Genomic DNA, 19,823 nt, shown 5'->3' on the forward strand with positions numbered 1-19,823 from the left:
CCTGGGGCAGAGTGGCAAGATGGCAGGAGGGCGGGTGGGTGTGTTGGCAGCAAGAGACGGTGGCACGGAGGGTGCGCAGGGTTCTGGAAACCCGCCAAGCCTGAGTTTCCCCAAGCACACTGGCTTCCAGTGCCCTGTGCGCTGTTGCACTTTATGTAGCAAAGTAAAATACCTTGGATGGATTTCACCTTGCTATGTAACAAAGTCACTTAAAGCGGAATATGCTGCCAAGTGTGTAGATAGCAATGCCATTAAAGCCGTGTCACTTTAAAGTGGCAATTAAGCCACTTCAAAGGCCAATTTTGTTGTGCGTACATAGGTCCTTTAAGTATAAAAAGTTAAGACTGAAAGAGATGAAAATGTGTGCTGAAATCAAGCAACTGAGCCTCAACTACAAATCTGTAAATTATATACAGATGTCAGGAACTGGTCACCATACAGGCTGTAACTTTGAACCATACCAGCTACTGCTCTCAATATTGAAATGGTAACATGAAAGATCTATTCAAAACCTGTGTATTCATTCTGGTTATATTATCTCTTTAAAGTGACATGGTTTCACTTTACAGACTTCCGTTTTCCAGAGGCTTTTCAAATTGTACTTTTATACTAAGATATGGTTCATTTGTGAAAAGTATCCTCACAGGGGTTGGATTGCAACAGATTTTTTTTTGGCGAGCTGGAAGACAGCTGACATGTCCATTATATACAATGCAAAGCTAAACTGGTTGCCAAGCACCTACCTAAAATTCCCTGAAAGAAAAGACTTTGCAGAACAGGTGTTGAGTGTATGGGAATAAAATAATTTCAAGGCTCTGTGATAGTTAAAGATGAATGGTTTTACTGAATTAATTTTCCTATCACATACTTTTTTATCAATATACTCTTCTTTAGCCAAAAAATGTATGTGTCACTATTACTCTCCAGGTGGAAGGGCTTAACTGAACTCACTTAAGAGACCTGAGAGAACAGCAGGTTTGGGGTTGTTCACAACATGCGTATCTGCCCTCTTTTGGGAATCTAAAACACTTCTGTACTACCAGAGAAAGAGAGGCAGGGAATCATACCCGTGTCTCTTGTCTGGTCATGCATCATACTTGTTAAGTACCAGGCTGGACTTCTTAACCATTCCCATTTCCATAGTAAATGGGAATGGTTAAGAAGTCCAGCCTGGTACTTAACAAGTATGATGCATGACCAGACAAGAGAATAGTAAATAAGGAATAGTAAATAAGATTCCTTCCAGGACAAGAGGAATAAACAAAAAAAATCATGGAATCACATAGAAGTAGATCTGGAAAGGATCTTCATAGTTCTAGTCCAACCCCCTGCCTGAGTCAGGATCATCCCCATCCAAGTCATCCTATAAAAATTCATAATCTAACCTCTCAATAAAGTTACATAGTCAATAATGACACAACACAAGGCATAACATGCTAACCTGCCACAGGTAAACCAGGGAACCATGGCATTCAATGTCCTGCTTCTGTTAAAGGTTGTTAATATACACTTAAGAGATCCCAGGTACAGGGCCATGCCCCCCCCCCACTACAGGGGAAGGCAAAACCCCCCACAGTCCATATCAACCTGGCCATGAGGCAAAATTCTTTCCTGACCTATGGCAATAAATCTGACCCTGAGTGGAGGGGCAAGACCCCCTAGCCAGGAACCTCTGGCTTTAAGTCCCAGCAGAAGCATTGGCATACCCCAGTCAAAATCCCCAGGTTAGGCTGCAGCCAGCACCCAATCACTCTGAGGAAGGCTTTAAAAAAATCCTGCCACATGTAGCAGAAGGGGGAAGGGGAGGTTGTGGGGTGTGTGCAAATTCCCTTCACACAGTGCCTGCCCTGCTTTGAGAGCTTGTTCTCGCTGTGAATCAGCAGGCGCACCAGGGCTGATGTCATATGCAGGTGTCCCGCACTGACGAGAGAGGAAGGAAGAACTAGAGAGGCAGCGCGGGGAACTTTGCAGCAGTTAGACACCGGTGAGTGTTGCCTAAGCAGGTGAAGAGATTGTCTTTACAGACTGAAAGTCCAGAGTAGCTTTCAGCCTCAGGGGGCTTTGACACCCAAGAGAAGCAGTCAGGGTGAGCCTACCTGCTGCAGCTGACACAGTGGTCCAGGAGTGGAGGGAACCGCTCAGGTGAATGGCACAAGTGAAGTGCAGACAAAGGGGAATGGTGAACATGCCATTTATTTTATTTTCTTCAATTGATTTGGGCCAGGTGAGCCAGTTTAAGTTAAAAGTGGAATTGATGTGCCCACTGACTAGAAGACTGAATGAATTGCGGGGCATGATTTATTTGATGAATTGAACTTTGAATTGATTTGGAGGCACAAGGACTCTATTGATCAAAGATATGATTTATTTATGAATTGATTGCTTTATTTGATTAAATGAACTGTGAAATGATTCCACAATTGATGCAATTAATGAACTGGCCCCACAGAACTGTGGGGACAGGGCTGGCCATGAATTAATGCACAAGCATGTGAACCATTTACTTACTCTGGGAAGTTGATTTTCTCTATCACATGACAGACTTAATGAATTCCTGCTGAGCATGGTTAGCTAAGGTGCTCCCCTATTGCACTAACAGTCCAGGACCCCATACACATCAGGGAAAGGAGGCATGGATCCCAACTTGAGACCCAGTTGGTATGTGGAAGGGGGTGAAAGGGGAGGAAAAGCCCCCCCTGCCCCACAAACATCCATGATATGTGCACCTCATAAGGGCTATTATATATGACCAAGGACCCTCACTCTAATTTGCAAGATCAAGGCATGGCAGGTGAGTCAAGGGTTAAACCCTGTGAGCAATACGCATCAAAAGCAAAACTGCATGGCCTCAGAAGTTGGTCCCCTAGGAACAAGAGTGCTTGGGCCCTGCAGCACAGCTTATATTGGCACAACCCCTCACACGTAGCTATGCTGATATCATCCCTGACCAGTGGTTGTCCAACCTCTTCTTGAACACCTCCAGTGATGGAGAGTCTACAACTTCCATTCTATTGGACTCCAGTCTATTCCACTGTCCCACTCTTCTATTAGTGATGACGTTTTTTCTGATATCTTATCTAAACCTACTTTGCTGTGACTTCAAGCCATTGGTCTGCATCCTGCTCTCTGCAGCAAGACCTATGAGTTCAGCTGACTTCTGCCTTATTTGAGATGTTTATGCTTAGCCTCATTTTTTATCTGAAAGTAGCACTGGCAACATAATTAGATACGATTTATCCAAAGCAAGCTAAAGCTAGGAGTTTGATTTGATATCCAAAAAATTCACATTGGTACCAATGGGTGCCTATATATTTGCAGTGAAGCTGTTCCGACGCACTAATTGTAGCACATGGGAGCTGACTTGATTAACAGTCTGCTGGAACGTGGTAATTACTGTGCTCCAGCATCTTATGTATTAGTGTCTCTGCACTGAAAAATGGCAGTGGGGGCACTTTAAGTTAATTTGTTCAATGAGCTTTAGTTGAAGTGCCCCTGCCGTCATTTTTCAGCATGGGGATGCTGATACATGAGACGCTCTGAGTGCTTTAATTAGAGTTCTTGGAACTACTCTAATTAAAGTCCTCCCCACCAAAACACACACTCCCAGAGCACGTGGGCACCTGGATGGAAGAGGATCCCTTTATAAACTAAAGGCAGCTCTCTGTACATAGAAATCTCAGCTAAGTAAATTGTTGGTCTTTGATTCATTGCAATAACTCCAAACATATTAATTTTCAGATAGAATTAAGTATTAAAAAGCCTAGACTGAGGTTTTCAAAGCTGTCTAGCATATCTTGATGCATTAATGTCAACTCTAAAATCAGCTAAGTATCTTTGAAAGTCTCAGCCCTAATCTATTGTTTGCTTTTTGAGGTAGAATATTTTAGTGGGATCACATGGAAAGTCAAATCATATTACTCAATAATCTTCAAGCTCTTCCCAAGCATTAATTAAACCCCAGAACACTCCTGCATGTAGAGAAGTTAGTATTACTATATCCATTCTACAAATTAGGGAATGGAAAAGCTCTACATCACAAGATAGTCCAAGATGGTATTGAAATAAGGAGTTTGACCATCAACTGTCTACTTACCAAGCAGCCAAAGCAACTCATGTATATATGGAAATACACATAATCTGCTTGTCATCAATCACAGCCTGTGAGATAGCTGGCTTTGCACCTAATAAATTATTAGTAGACTACTTGTTAACCACAACTGAAATGTTTCAGTTTGAATGCCATGCTCCCAGGAGAAAACAAATATTAGAAAGGTTGATTCTTTTAGTTTTTAAAATATATTTTAAAACAATATACTTGGGAGCACTGAATGTCTTCTGCTTAATACCCTAGAGTGGTAACTCTCAAAGGGGGTGCCAAAAGATTATTTGAAGGTGCTATACCAGATTAGCACTGTTACACACAATTCTGAAGATAAACCCAGAGATTTCAAATAGGGATCCCTGGTGTCAAAAACATTCTGACCTGACGTTGCCTTTCTGAGTTCTTTGCAACAAAAGAATTCCTCTATTTTTCTGTAGTGAAAAAAAACAAGTGAAAACTAAGGGCTGGCATTTACTGAGGGGTGCCTTGAGTCTAAAAAAGGTTAAGAACCATTCCTCGGAAGTTATGCGTCTTTCATCAGTTTTATATCCATTCATGTCCACCTCCTTCTTTTCATGTCCTACCATTTAATTTACCATTTATAAACAGCTTCAGCCCAAACAGACTTATTTATTGTGCTTCTTTTATGACTCCTTATTTAGTAATGCTTTTGGGAGGGTAAATGTCAAGGATACTGTTAGAATCTTAACTCCCATCTGTGTGTTTGCATGGGAAGGGGCTTGAATAGGGAAGAAGAGGAAGGCAGAAGGAATGAAACAGGTGAAGAGCAATGACAGTTTTTTCTTTAATCCATTTTATCCATATTCAGTGCAGCCTCCACAGAGGTGATTACACTAATCAGTGAGATGCAGCTGTCTACTGAAGCTCTCATCTTTGAGAATTAGCCAAAACTGAGAGTAGCAGCAAAGCTGTACAGAATCAATGAACTAGAACTAAATTATGTATAAGAGAAATTTCAGAAAGCCCGTTTTTTTCCTAGCAAAATAGCAGTGGCGGTTATTTGACAGTTTAATCTACAATATTTTTAAGAGGATTATGACTAAAGTTTACCTTTTTAACATATATGAGAGAAATGAATTAAATCCCATTTTTCTCCTTTTCCACCAACAGACTATGCACCTTTTGCTAAGGACACATTTAAATACTGTTTTAAAGGCTTGGTTTGTTCTGTCTCTGCTTTATTGAATGATTACTAGCAAATAAATAAAATGACAATGCTTCCCCCATCACCAAAACACAACAATAATAATTATTATAATTAATGTGCTAGTGTGAAAAATGGCCACAAATCTCTCTTCTTGTTTCACCAAAAAGTCTCCAGATATTGACCCTATCCTTCTAAACACATTTGGAAAATTGTGGGGACTAAGCAACAAAGAAACATAGTAACTATTTACTTCAGAATGTGTCCCTGTAACATTTAAATCAAAGGATGCTTTGAGCTATGTTGGGAGTAGAACCATCACATTTATTCATTTATGGGAAATCAGACTTTATAAAAAGAGTTACTGTGCCTTTGAACTGACAAATTCATGAATAAAAGCTTTTAGAAATAACCAACTAAACACTCATGATTAAAAGAATTTGTTTGACAGTTGCTTATTTCACACTAAGGGTCCAGAAATTAAAAGAGACATTTTTAGTTTACCACTCCCCCCCCTACCCAACCCAACCCAACCCAATCCAAAAAAAGTATCTTCAAAGAACTTCATATTTGTCTGATGGAGGAAAGGAATATATTTTAGAGAGGAATCTCTTTCAAGTGCTACAAAAGTACTGAAGCTTTCACTTTTAAATAATAAAAAAGCCCCAATTCCACCCATGTTTGGCATTATGCTCATGGCCCAGGTAAAACCATCTGTTACTTTTATGTCTTATTATCCCATCCTGAAAAGCATTACTGTGCAAAGAGTAGCAATCTGTACCAACAATCACATCTATTAGCAACCTAAAATCAATCATCACAGTCTAGCAATCCTTAAACTGCTCTGCAAGCTCTCCAAACGAACTACCTTACAAGGTGAAAGACAACTCATTATGCAGACAGAAGGCATTTTGACCACATTAGAACAAAGACTGTCACTGTTCTAAGCAGTGAATTGTTGTGGCTGTTACTTAGGATATCTCTCTTTATGAAATAAATAATATTTGGCAGCCTAAGTTAATTATTCACACTAGAATAACTATTTATAGTACATCACCACAGAACCGGTATCTGTTTCTCCAATCACAAATAAGTCTCAGCAGAAATACTTCTTTATACCAGAGATAAGGATTATAGGAGTTGCAGATGTTCCTTCTGCAAAGGTACACCTTGACTATTGAATTGTATTTTGTTGTAGCTTCATGCAATGAAACTTTGCTGGTCTTTCAAATCAAAGTGGTACAAGAGCTCAGTTATAACTTGATATGAAGTATAAATGACATATTGTTTATCAAGGTGGCTTTATGTATACTGGAATGATATGTATTCTTTGCACACAACAAGAAAAGGGATTCTGACTCATAACGACTAAAGGGTTGCTTTGGTGGAAGAGCTTGATCTTTACTGTGTGTCCCCCATCCTCCACTACTACATAAAGTGATATAAAAGCTACTTCGAGCTCTGCATAATTGGACAGCTACTCTGTACAGAAAGAATCCTTAAGTGAACTTGCACAATCACTTTTCAGCTGCTTTGTGTCAACAGAATGCCACAAAACATATGAAGGAGGGATTAGGAGGTTCTGGAACACAAAAGAGAAGGCAGTATATTGCTGCATATAGGCAAAATTTTATATTCCACTCGAAAGACAGAAAGTATATTCAGGGGGCTTAAACATTCAGAAGTCAGAAAAATGACAAAATGAAGGTTTCCCGCAACTTTAACTTTTCACCATTATGCTTATGTATTATGATAGGCTTCTTAATTATTATTACGTGAAAATGAATATTGAAGACACTTATCATCAGACAAACTGATCAGTTTGTCTTGACTTCATAGGGCTATGGATAGATAGATCTACACTGTAATCCAATTATATAACTGCAACGTGTAGCTATGCTCAAATCAGCATCAATCTAGCTAGTTCAAATGTTACAAGGTATGACAGAATGGAGTTTAGTGTGGACTAGCTGCCCAGGTATCTACCCATAGTCCCAGGTAGGTTTGTAGCCTCTACTGAACTCTTTCTGCTCTATTGATCTCTGTAACAAAGAGGGCTAGCTTAAAGTTATGTCAGGTGTATGTATATGACCTGAAATTACAATTTTGGATTGAGGCAATCAGGACTGGTAGTAGAGAGGATATCTTTTATTAGACCAACAAGATTTTTGCAAAACATTTTCTTTAATTGCAAACTTTTGGGCACAAACACCCTTCATTAGGCATTGGAGAAAAGATTGTATAAGTTCTCCTGGGTGGAAATGAAAGTTCACATTTCATAAGATTACACAGAGGAGTCAATAGATGGGCAGTCAATTCATAGCTGGTATGGAATCCATCACCTCCTGTGAGGATCTGTGACGATGCAAATTACCTTGAAACAAAGGCAGGAGCAGGATCTCAGGTTTCAGGTGGTCACAGTTGCTTCCTGCTTGGGAAAATATGAAAATTTCATTAAAAAAAAAAATCGTCTAAAATTTGATATCTTCCATGTTTCAGGTATCCAGGTTATAGCCGTATTGGTCTAGAGGAAAAGGCAATCAGGACTCATAGTAGAGATGATATCTTTTATTAGACCAACAAGATTTTAGCAAAAAAAAATTCTTCCCAAGCAGGAAGCAACTGTGACCACCTGAAACCTGAAATCCTGCTCCTGCCTTTGTTTCAAGGTAATTTGCAACATCACAGATCCTCAGAGGAGGTGAGAGGCTCCATACCAGCTATGAACTGACTGTCCAGAGGAGTTTTCCATCTATTGACTCCTCTATGAAATCCTATGAAATATGAACTTTCATTTCTTCCCAAGAGAACTTTTACCATCTTTTCTCCAATGCCTGATGAAGGGTGTTTGTGCCTAAAAGCTTGCAATTAAAAGAAATTTTTTTGCAACAATCTTGTTGGTCTAATAAAAGATATCATCTCTACAATGAGTCAAAGTATATCAAGTCCATTGTCTTCCCTGTATCCACAAAGCCAGTTATCTCATCATAGAAGGCAATCAGGTTGGTCAGGCATGACACCCTCAGTGAATCCATGCAGTTCCTGGTCATTTTAGTTTCCTCCAAGTGCTTAGAAATGGATTCCTTGAGGACCTGCTCCATGATTTTTCTGGGGACTGAGGTGTGACTGACTGGTCTATAGTTCTCTGGATCCTCCTTCTTACGATTCTTAAAGATGGGCACTATATTTGTCCTTTTCCAGTTGTCCCAGACTTCCCCCTATTGCCATGGATTTTCAAAGACAATGGCCAGTGGCTTGGCAATCACATCAGCCAACTCCCTCAGCATCCTTGGATAAATTACATCTGGCCCCATGGACTTGTACACATCCAGCATTTCTAAATAGTCCCCAACCTGTTCTTTCACCACCGAGGGCTGCTCAACTTCTCCCCAAACTGTGCTGCCCAGTGCAGTAGTTTGGGAGCTGACCTTGCCTATGAAAACTGAGGTAAAAAAGACATTGAATACTTCAGCCTTTTTTTCATCATTTGTTACTAGGATGCCTTCCTCATTCAGTAACGGTCCCATGCTTTCCCAGACCTTCCTCTTGTTGCTAACATACTTGTAGAAACTCCTCCTCTTATCCTTCATGTCCCTTGCTAGCTGTGATTCCAATTGCATTTTGGCCTTCCTGATTTCATTCCTGCATGTTTGAGTAATATTGTTAAACTCCTTTAAATGACTGAAAATGAAGTCTCATATGTGTTGCTCTCTGTGAGCAAACTATAGAAGTTCCAATCATTCCCACTATAACACATACAGATCATTTGCTAGTGAGATTAAACAAGTAGCAAAGACAAAGCCCCAAAAGCTTAAGAACAAGGAATGGTGGTATTAAATCAACTGCCTTTCATAGGTCAAGTTCTACTATAGCTTTGAAATAAATTTCTGCTGCAAAGGAACATGTACAGGGAAAGCATATTCTAAGATAATAATGAATCAAATTCATTCTGGAAGGAAAAGCACTTCTATTAATAATATAAAATTACCAGGCATTAATATGTATACCTGAACATATACAAACAGATCTCCACCCATCCTTGTTTCATCTCAAAAACATGTTCTGTACATTTTGCAAAATAATTTTGAATTAGTTTGTTGGTTCCCTTTTGTGGACAACGTTCTGCTGTTACATATGAGAGTCATCAGTTTCATTAACTATCTGAAGGATTATGTGGAACCCAAGTGACTCTCTCTGTTGACTCTCTATTCAGGAGGCAAGGTCCACACAGTTTTCACAGGGAGAGTGAGTAACAGTGAATGTGAAATGAGGTATTTGTAAAAATGTATTGCATTTATCTGTAAAGGTCTAATCAACATGTTATTCATAAAACCAACAACAGTTCCTTTTCATTTAAAAGAAAAGCAGATATCCATTATCAACTCTGAAGAAAACTGACTTGGTACCACTGAATTGATTTAACTTACATTTAACAAGCTAAGAACAGCAACTTTAAACCCTTTTAATGACTCAAAGATTAGATCCAAAGATAATGACCAGATGCAGAACAATGATCTGACCGTTTCAAGAGAGCTTTGATTTCATATTTTTGCCATTCTGCCTTTTTCCTTTTTCCTGATGTCACCAAACATGATCAAAGTAGAATATTGTGTCTGTCTGATGTATTAACTATCAGAGAAAGCTGGAATTGTTTAATACTTAACCAAACGTTTCCTATTTGTGGTAACATTTTCTGACTTCTCCAAAAAGACAACATTCAGTTAGAAATTCCTAGGGTATATGCAGGTTCAAGTTGTTAACATGCACATGATCTTTGTGACTGCATATGTGGTTGTGGTAATTACACAGGCTAATTAAGTTATTTCCATAAAGGTACATCTGCATATATAGTTAATATGATGGAACAAAGCTATGATATATGGGAGTGCAAGTCACATGGGTGTGTGCTACTATAAAAATAAATGTAATAAACAAAAAAGAAAGCTGCCTAACTTCTTTCCTTCAGCAAAAGAGCACAACAGGGTCCATGATGACATCTAGCCTCAGGTTTGCCTTATCCTCCCACTGGTGAACATTTATCTGTGACCTTTGTAGAATATATGTGAGCTCACAAAACAAGAACCAGCTTCCTTTCCGTTTTAACAATCAGTTTTGATGCTTTTACTTTTACAAACCACGTTCAGATTTCATGGTTCTTTCTGAAATTGTAAGAAGCTGTCATCAAGCAGTGCTGGGCACTATACTTTGCATTCAGCTCTATAGAAAACATTGTCTAGTATGAATTTTCTCAGCATACCTTGTTCTCTCTGTTGATCTTTTTGCTCCATAGATACAAGAGCAGAGAAATGAGCTTGATCATAAGCTAGAACAAGAGGTGAGCAGTGACATCTGTTAGGCGGAACTTCAAGTGGCAAGTAAATTCCCCCAAATGGGATAGGTGCAAAAGCTGCAAAGAAAGCAATAAGATTTTGTTAAATAAATGTGACAGAAAGAGTAACAGGAACCTGATAGCATTTATATATCACTGCACAATATAAATAGAGCCCCAGAAGTGTGTCAGTGGGCAGTGTGGGGTAAAATGTAACATTTGGAAGTTGGTAACAGACTGAACAGGTGAAACCTCATTGCAAAAACAAAGAAAATAAGAATTAAGGAACAATTATGAAACAATTCCATTCTTGTAACGTATTTCCTCCTTGTTGTAGCTGTTTATTGTAAAATTTGATGGTGAGACAATTATTTTTTTGTCTGATACACAAGAGCAGAACTGTATTTCTATGGTATAGGTTTAGTTACAAGAAAATGTTTCTCATTAATGACAGCAATATGCAAATGCCTGTGTCTCCTCTCTCTCCTTTGTGCTACTTGATTATTATTGTAAATTGAGGGTAGGATTATTTCTAAGCTAGTATTTTTTCCAGATATTGATCTAAGTTACATTAATTATCATAAATTGCAGCTACTAATTATTTTTTATAGTGATGGGAGAATATTTGAGCATGCATACTAGGGCTGTGTGAAGCTTCAAGTGCTAATTTGATTTGGAGGAGATTTGGCCTGATTCAGTGGCTGAATCTCTGAAACTGAATCGAATCAGGAGACCAATAAAAAGGTTGAATCGATTTGAAGCTCTCCAAATAGATTAGGAAAAGATTTGGAGAGCTTCAGAGATTTGGGCAGTCCCTGCTCACCACCACAGGAAGCTGGACCTGGACTCAGTGCTGGTAAGTAGTGGGGTGGGGGCTGGAGGAGGGAACCATTGGGGGATACCTGCCAGGTCCAATCCCCTGCCTGCTCCCCCAGCCCCTCTGAGTGCCCCCCCAACCCCTGCCCATTCTCTTAGCCCCTCCCCATGGCTGCCTTGCCTGGCCCCAGCTCCCGGTTCTTAAAAAAAAAAACAAGCCTGGCATTCACCAGCAATCCCTGCTGTCCCCCCTCCCCAACCCTATGCTGTGTGGGGGCTCTGCCATGAGCCCTGATCCCCCGCCCGCTCTCCCAGTCCCCTCCCCACCATGGTGGCCCCACCTGGCCCCAGGTCCTGGCTTTAAAAAAAAAAGCCCCACACTCCCCTGCAGCCACTGCCAGGGGCTTCTGGGGGCTCATGGCAGAGCCCCCCACGCAGCATGGGGCATCGGGGATCGCCCCCTCACCTGGCAGGAGCCAGTGAATGGGGTTTTTTTTAAACTTTTTTTAAAGAACCGGTGAGTGCTGGGCTTGTTTTGTTTTGTTTTTTAAAGTGCTGGGAGCCTGGGGCCAGGAGGGCACAGCCACTGATGGGGCTGGGAAAGTGGGTGGGGGATGGGGCCTGTTTGATTTGGCAAAGAATCTCCGAATCAGATTTGGCCGAATCAATTTGGGACAGTGATTCAAATCACAAAATTGAATCACTGTGCCCCGAATCAGCCGAATCTGAAATGAATACCAGCCACTTTGCACAAGCCTAATGCATACCTGAATATGTAAACTTACTAAGTAAAATGTAGAAGAATCTCATTATTTTACAGAGCTTCTTTTTTGGCATAAGGAAGCTAATGTTATGTCATACGTTTTCATAACTATAGCATTAAAAAAATCCCCATTAAACAGTAAATAAAATGCCCTTTTTTCACCTTACAACTAATAATGTCTCCAGGAGAAGAGAAAACTTGTCCACTGGTCTGAGCATATGTCTAAACTTGTGGATTCTAAATAAAGCTTCAGAGGCCCTTTTGGCCTCTGAATTCTTTCCCCCAACTAGAAAATAAGGATAATTAAAAACAGTTATCTACTTCATGGCTTTAAAAGAAAGTATTATGCATGTGTTAAATGTGTTAGTTTCAAGTGTGCTCCATTCAGTCCTACAGTCAACATTTGCCTTGGTTTTATGCATTGTAACAATGTGAGAAAATGTTTGAAAACAAACGTAGATCAGGGAAAAATGCTTTATACAATGGTGTGTGTAATGGTGCATTATTCACTGGAAAGTAGAGGTGGGGCTGCTAAAGACCCCACCTGTTATGTTGTCAGACACTTCTTGTAATAAAATGCCATTTTCAACTGCTTACAACATTGCATAACAGCATCAATTTGGGTTGAAAATGGCACTATGCAGGGTTTTGCCTCACTCAGGTTGATTTTTTTAAGCTTGAATCAAAATTGTGAAGGTATTTCCAAGAATGAGGCTGGGGGGGGGGGGGGGGTACATAATTTTGCCCTTATTAGACAATTTGGTGGCCTTTTCTTTAAACAGCTCAGTGACTACATTCTTTGACCTAGGGCCTTAGCAAAGGGTGGGCTTTGTGTCAGGGCTGGGCAGATTCTATATCCCCTAGAATTCATTTAGCTTGGAATAGAATCAAACTTCCTCTGGTGTCAGCAAAAATCTGTGGAATGTAATCAGAGATATGGGTTTTCTGGAAAATTTTGAATTGGAAAATTTTCCAATGCCCTAAATAGAGCGTGATCTGATTGAGCATGTTTATTTGACTTATTTCATAAACAAAACTAAAAAAGTACCCCCATGTTAATTTTATGTCCCAATAGCCACAAGCATTTGAACTGTAATATTTGATCAGGAAAAAATTAAATACAGCACACTTAGCATGGTTTAAATGTTATACCCAAACTAATTCAAAGCTTTATGTGGAAAGAAATTATTTTTATTGGAATACTTGTAAAAATGTAAAGACAATACACAATAAGATGCACTTCCCTTACATTCTTTGTTTAAATTTAAGAAAAAAAACCCCCAAAGCACTGAAAACTGTTGACACACTAATGTTAGCACACCCAAAGAACTGTGCATGATATGCCATGGTTGTCTACTCATCCACTTCAACAGAGTTTAACTCTCTTCTACTGAGGTCATTGCGGCACCTCCAGTTTCACTGTCACTATTGGTAGAATCACTTGCACTACTTATTAGTTCCATTTCTGAATCAGATTGAGGCAAATCTGATTCAGAACTACCTGAACCACATTCTCTCTCACTAAAGGATGATTTTACCAATGAGTCTATGGGCAAGGGCAACTTATCATCACACTGCATCTTCTTCAGTAATTGTGCTTCTGATTCTCCAGAAGCAAGAGATTTTGAGAAATAGAAACAAGCTTAGTAGTGCATTCATTTGTTAGCTTATTCCTCTTTTTTGTCTTGATTGCGCGGAAAGTCTTCTAGTTCTGTTCACAAGAAGCTGTGTTGGTGGAATGCTTAGGATCCTCAGAGCAATCCTGGACAACAGTCGGGTGTTACAGTATCCCTTCCACCATGTACGAGGAGACGTATTCTCTGCTGCCTGCCAAGTGATGTCTTTACTCCAAAGTTTTTCTTTTGCACGGTACTCAGCAATGCCTGTCATCACAACTATTTCATTGATGTTGGGGACATTCTTAGCTACTTCCATAATTGTATCGAGAGCAGTAGATAATTCATCTTCTGATAAATGTTGTCCTCTGTATAGGGGATCCAAAAAGTTTGCTGCCAGATGAACTGTATGAGAGCAAAACTCACATCTCTTAGTAAACATTTGTTTTACTACTACTACCTTTTTGGATAGAGGTGAAGAAGGCAAAAGCTCAATTAGATTGTCATTCAGTTGTCTGAATATCTCTTGAATATTTGAAAAGCCTGGTGTATCTCCTTCAAGTTTCTTGATAGCCACTGAAACTGGTAGTAGCAAGTTGAATGCTCCTTGAACTCGAACCCAGAACACATCGTTGTTGAGAGTCTGCTTCCGAATGTTCACGGGAATAACCTGGGATACTGAGTCATCTACTGAAGCACACTGCAAACAGTTCTTTGTGCACAGCAAACTATGTAAACACTTTGTAGCCAAGCCCCATCTACTTTCTCCTGGCAATAAAAGTGCACTTTCTTTCCCCTGCTTCTTTTTCTGTAATTTCTTCTAAGTCTGATTAGCAACATGATGATAGTTGAATACCTTTGCAATCGTTTTGCACTTTGCCAACATTGTCTTCATTGTATTCACACTTACTGTGTCCTTTGTCAGACGATTCAACCCATGAGCAAGACAGCCAAATACTACTAAACGAGGATACTTAGTCTTTAATATTTGCCATGCAGCTTTCATGTTACTTGCATTATCAGTTACAAGGGCTTATACTCTGGAGGGACCTGCACTTTCAATCTCTTCACGCAGTAATTTGGCTATGTATTCACCTGTATAACTAGAATATTTGGTAGCAATTGCTTTCAGGAATATTGGTTCAGGTGTTGCTAACATGATGTTCAATAAAGGATTTCCTGGTATATCAGTCCATCTACCTAACATTAGAGTAGGTGATTCTGCTTGACCAATCCTTTGAATAACCATTGTTTGAATTCTGTCAAATTCTCTAAGAGAGAATGTGATAAATGATAACATGATGGTAACTTATATGATGGGTGAATCAGTTTGTAATGTTCCTTCCAGTATTGATTTTCAGTTATGGAACAAGGTATACCACTTGCACATATAGCTTGAGCTTATGCCTCATCTGCTTTTTCTTGATCTGCTTTTGACATTTTGTCCACAAAGCTTGATACAAATCTTGACTGTCTTGAACAGCTACTCATGGTGGATTGCATATCTGTTGAGAGTGATCTTGAAAGTGAGGATCCTGCTTCTTCTTCCCCCAGACATGGCAGCTCAACATTTTCATTTTCCATTTTTTGCAAATCTGCTATTTCACTTGAGCTACCAAGTTCCTGCAACAAAAGGGGGAAAACATTTTTATTTTAGCCTATTCTAGTCTGGCCTTTTCCATCAGAAGGAGAAGCAGCAGCAGCTGGGAGCTTGCTTCCCCCCTTCCTGCGAGAAAGAACACTCTGCTGCTCAACTTGCTGCTCAGTTGCCCTGGGACAGCAGAGCCAAAGGGAAGTATAGTTTGTCCTCTGCCATTGGCCAGAGGATTAGGCTCACTCTGCTGGGTTGAGATAGTTAACTATTTATCTATTGTGTAATTTTAAAAAAATTATTGTTAAGCCTAAGCCACTTTGGGTGCTTAGTGCAAGCAGAAAAACAAGATATAAATAAATAAATAAGAGTTCAGAGTTGCATTAACAACTTTTAAAATTATAATGTTTTAAAACAATATAGATGCTAGTCTATACTGTGTGTTGTTTAACATATTAATTTGTTTACTTACATAGGATTCCTGAAGTAGACTTTGCTCAGACGATGTTGTTCCATCACTTCACCGTATTAGCTTTCTGTATATGGCTTGTACTCTTTCAGGACTGTTTCTACATGTTATTAAATGTTTCTTCATTCTTGTTGTGTTGCTAGCATACTCCTGCCCACAATATTTACATCTACCAACTTCCTTCCTTCCTTCAGTGGCTTGAACTTCACTCTAATGATGCCCCACACTAGTGTTTTTCTCATTAGGCATTATTATGACTACTTCAAACCAAAAGCACTAAAAAACTAACAGATCTTATGCAAACATTTCCAACTTCCCCAACTCAAGAAAACAAATGAGACACTGCTCTGTGCGTTTGCTGAACTGAAAGAGAAACAAAAATTAATCACAGTTGTAGTTTTGGTTTTGATTTCACTTGCAGTCTGAGATGAAATAAGAATTTCAGCTTTGGTTTTGATTTGACCTGCACAGACAATTAGGTGAATTCATAACTTGATTTTTGGTTTGGATTATGTGAGTGTATTTACCCTCTTGTTTACAAATCAATAAAACATATATGCACTCTCTCACACACTTTTAGGGATAATCACCTGAAAAACATTAATTACAACTTTGAAACTGACAAGCTTGCCTAATATTATATTGGCATCCATTCATTGTTACTAATGAATTTTATGAAACAATGAATTTTTAGAAATGGAACGCTTCCCATGGAAAAATAAAGCACTGGAAAATTTTCCAGAAAATTTTCCGCCCCACATCTCTCAACGTATTAACAATGTACATGCATCCTCCTCCACTAGTGCTGGTCCATGTAGAGCAGTGATTCTCAACCATGCAGGGCAAGACCCTTTAAAGCAGGGTGTCTGGCCCCGTGGCCTGGATGAGTGGCTTGGGGCCTGTCCATGAGCCTAATTGGGCCCATGGACCCCCTCCCTTCTTCCGCCCCAGCATATCTGATTTGGTGGCTGCTCCAGTTGGTACCTGCCTCAGCTGGACTGAGTCACATGCAACACCCACTCTAGGACATGTGCTACTTATGGCCCTCACAGGCACCACATGCAGCATGGGGCCAGGCCTGGCTGGAATAGGCAACACATGAGGAACCGTCCAGGAGCTGCTGGGGTGAGTGCCACACAGAGCATGGCTACTGCTCTGGTCATACTGCACCACTTGTGGTGCCTGCTCAGGCCACTTCATAGAATTATACAGCACACCACAGAACTGTAGAGCACATAAAATAGTGGCTCAAATTGCATAGGGAAATCAGTTTGTGAGGGAAACACATATTACAAAAGAAGTGCAGCTGCTGACAGTGAAATTATTATTATGGAGGGCTGGTAGGGAGAGGAGAAAAGGGTACAACAGGATTAGTATTTTGCTGACAAAAACCTATTACCTGATTAAATCTATTGTGGATGTCTCAAATACAATATTCATAGTGCTGTATATGTTTTGTTACATGAAGGAACTCGAAGGAATGCTGTGGGCTTCACAAATGGAAAAGTCTTTGAAATGTAGTTCATCTTTTTAGTCATAATTATGTAAGACTACCATACATTTTTTATTAAATTTGTTATGTTCTAAAATTCCTTAGATACTTCAGTTATGTTCAACGTCTTGGGGAACAGAGTATCAAAGCCCCTTAGTAATGTGGTCAGCTAGAGAGTCCTACTTACATTTTTTGCATTGCCCTAAATGAAATTATTCTCTTGCCATTCTGCTCTCTATTTCAGAAACATCAGAAGATGCTTTATAAAATACCAAGATCTGTTTGAATGTGTCTTTTGTCTGTGATAACCGAGTTGATTTAGTTAGTTGTAAAAATTGCTAATAAAAGACTTACCTTCTCCCCCTGAGTCTCTTAGCATTGTGTCTGCTACTACAACAATTGGTCTTCTCAAGATATGGGCTAAGACAAAAACATGGAACTCTTCTAAGCTCTCGTACACTGGGTCTTCTGAATTGTCAACTCTGGAAAGCACAGCATAATGACTTTAGTTGGTCAGGCAAACAAAAGCAGACATTCCATCCTTCCAAAAAGTTATTAGAATAGACAAAGACTGACAGAGAGAAAGAAGAGGTCTATATTCCTCAAGGAAACTATTATCAACACCTAAAATCTTTGCCTTTGCAGAATCTGGTTCAAATTCAGGCCAGGTTACAACTGATCTATACTCTTTACAACTTCATGTTGATAACCTAATCTATATCAAATGGATTAGCAATTCCCAGTCAAGATTCAGCCAAACTTGTATCTGAATGAGGCAAAAGTCTGTAAAACCACAACCACAATTGTCCCTCCTGTACATAAACATGAGTTGGAGAATAAAATACTCTCCAGCCTTCCCCATAAAGTTTGAAGCACATTGGTGTAGAAGTGCAAGCAGCTGGCAGTGTCATCCAAGTTATACCTCCCTTGTGGAGAGCGGATTTCAGTCCTATGAAGTGCTATTCATGATAGGACAGGAGACAACAGAAAGAACTAGGAAAAAGTTGTATTAAATTCTCCACACAATGAAAGTGTAGGATGATCTTTTAATATTTAGCTGCCCAAGAAAGAGAGGTTATTTGGTAATATTTCACATTTGGCAATATGATATTTTGTGTCAAAATAAGAGGCTAATTCTGTAGATCAAATTATATCCATGCTTGGACCCAAGTCTTGAACATCAAAGACAGCCAAAATGATTAAATTACCTACAAAAAGAATCTGGAAGAGACAAGTACACAGAAGATGTAGGTAGCAAATTAGAATAGCATCAGTTATCTATCTGGAGTGATCTTCAGACAGTTTCTGTTCTATTCGAAATCTGATGTCTGAAAGGTACCCAATGACAGAGGATGGAGAATGCTATAACTACTGGATGTTCATTAAGAGGGTCAAATAAATCTGGTTGACATGTGAATAGCCTTGAAAAGCCAGACTAAATTGTCTAACTGATATTATCCAAGATGAGTACAGAGATACAAAGACAAGGAAATCATCTGTAATGCTGGTGGCATGTAAGGTGAGACGTGTATTTTGTCAGTGCTCATTCAAGTGTATAGAGTCCTCAGGGCCGTGCCTTAGGACTTTACATAGGATCTATTCATCTATGGCCACAGGTATCAAGTGCCACAAAGAAAAATACAACATGATAAATAGGGAAGATAAAACCGGCACCCACATCCAGAGGGCCAAAGTTATTCCTGGGAAAGCAATTTCAGAAGTTCTCTTTGAAATTACTTTTAAAAAGAGGAGCTTGTGGTGTCATAAAATGGACTAATCTTATTCCCTCCACCATACGCATTTCCAGAAACACCCTGTTTTTTGCATACATTAACTTACATACACACATACATATGTGCATATATATGCATGAGTACATGCACGCACGCACGCACACACACACACACAACTATACAAATGTAGATAGCTTTACTGAAGTGAATGGTGGGAAGTACACAAGATGCAAATCTTGGAAAACTAGCCAAATGCCCATCATGAATGATGGATTTGAAAAGAGTGTTTATATGGTCTGCCCTGCCCCTGCCCATTCTGTTACCCGTTACTGCCAAGCCATAGCCCCCCAAGCCCTGCTGCTGCCCCTCACTCCCAACCCACTGACCCCAGCCCTGCCAGCGCCCCTCATTCACCAAACTTCAGTACCCTGCCCCCCTGAGCCCTGATGGTGCCCATCACTCCTGACCCGCAGCCTCCCACCCCGCCATCCCTGCTAGTGCCCCTCACTCCTGACCCACAGCCCTGGCACTGCCAGTACCCCCCACACTCCTAACCCATAGTCCCTCGCCCCCAACCCGGTGCCCCACACTCCCGACTAGCGGTCCCCTGTCCCCCCAGCCCTGCTGGAGGGGCCCCAGCTGTCCCATACTCACTGGGCCAGAGAGTGGTGGCTTCAATTCATGCAGGTGGCAGCAGAGCATGTCTGGCCCCAGTGCAGGCTGAGGGAAGAGGAGGGGAGGCTTGTG

General features: G+C 40.1%; 1 protein-coding gene across 1 annotated transcript in view; it reads right to left on the minus strand.

The window, feature by feature from the left end:
* The window catches only part of OTUD7A (OTU deubiquitinase 7A), a 193,123-nt gene that overhangs the window by 23,227 nt on the left and 150,073 nt on the right, over window positions 1–19,823 (minus strand). The window contains exons 12-13 of the mRNA XM_025199446.1: window positions 17,698–17,825; window positions 10,525–10,674 (exon numbers count right to left, since the gene is read on the minus strand). Coding sequence (XP_025055231.1) covers window positions 10,525–10,674; window positions 17,698–17,825 — 278 coding nt within the window. The remainder of the gene's footprint in view (window positions 1–10,524; window positions 10,675–17,697; window positions 17,826–19,823) is intronic.

The sequence above is a fragment of the Alligator sinensis genome, unplaced genomic scaffold (genome assembly GCF_000455745.1).
Source record: "Alligator sinensis unplaced genomic scaffold, ASM45574v1 scaffold458_1, whole genome shotgun sequence".
Taxonomy (NCBI): Eukaryota; Metazoa; Chordata; order Crocodylia; family Alligatoridae; genus Alligator; species Alligator sinensis.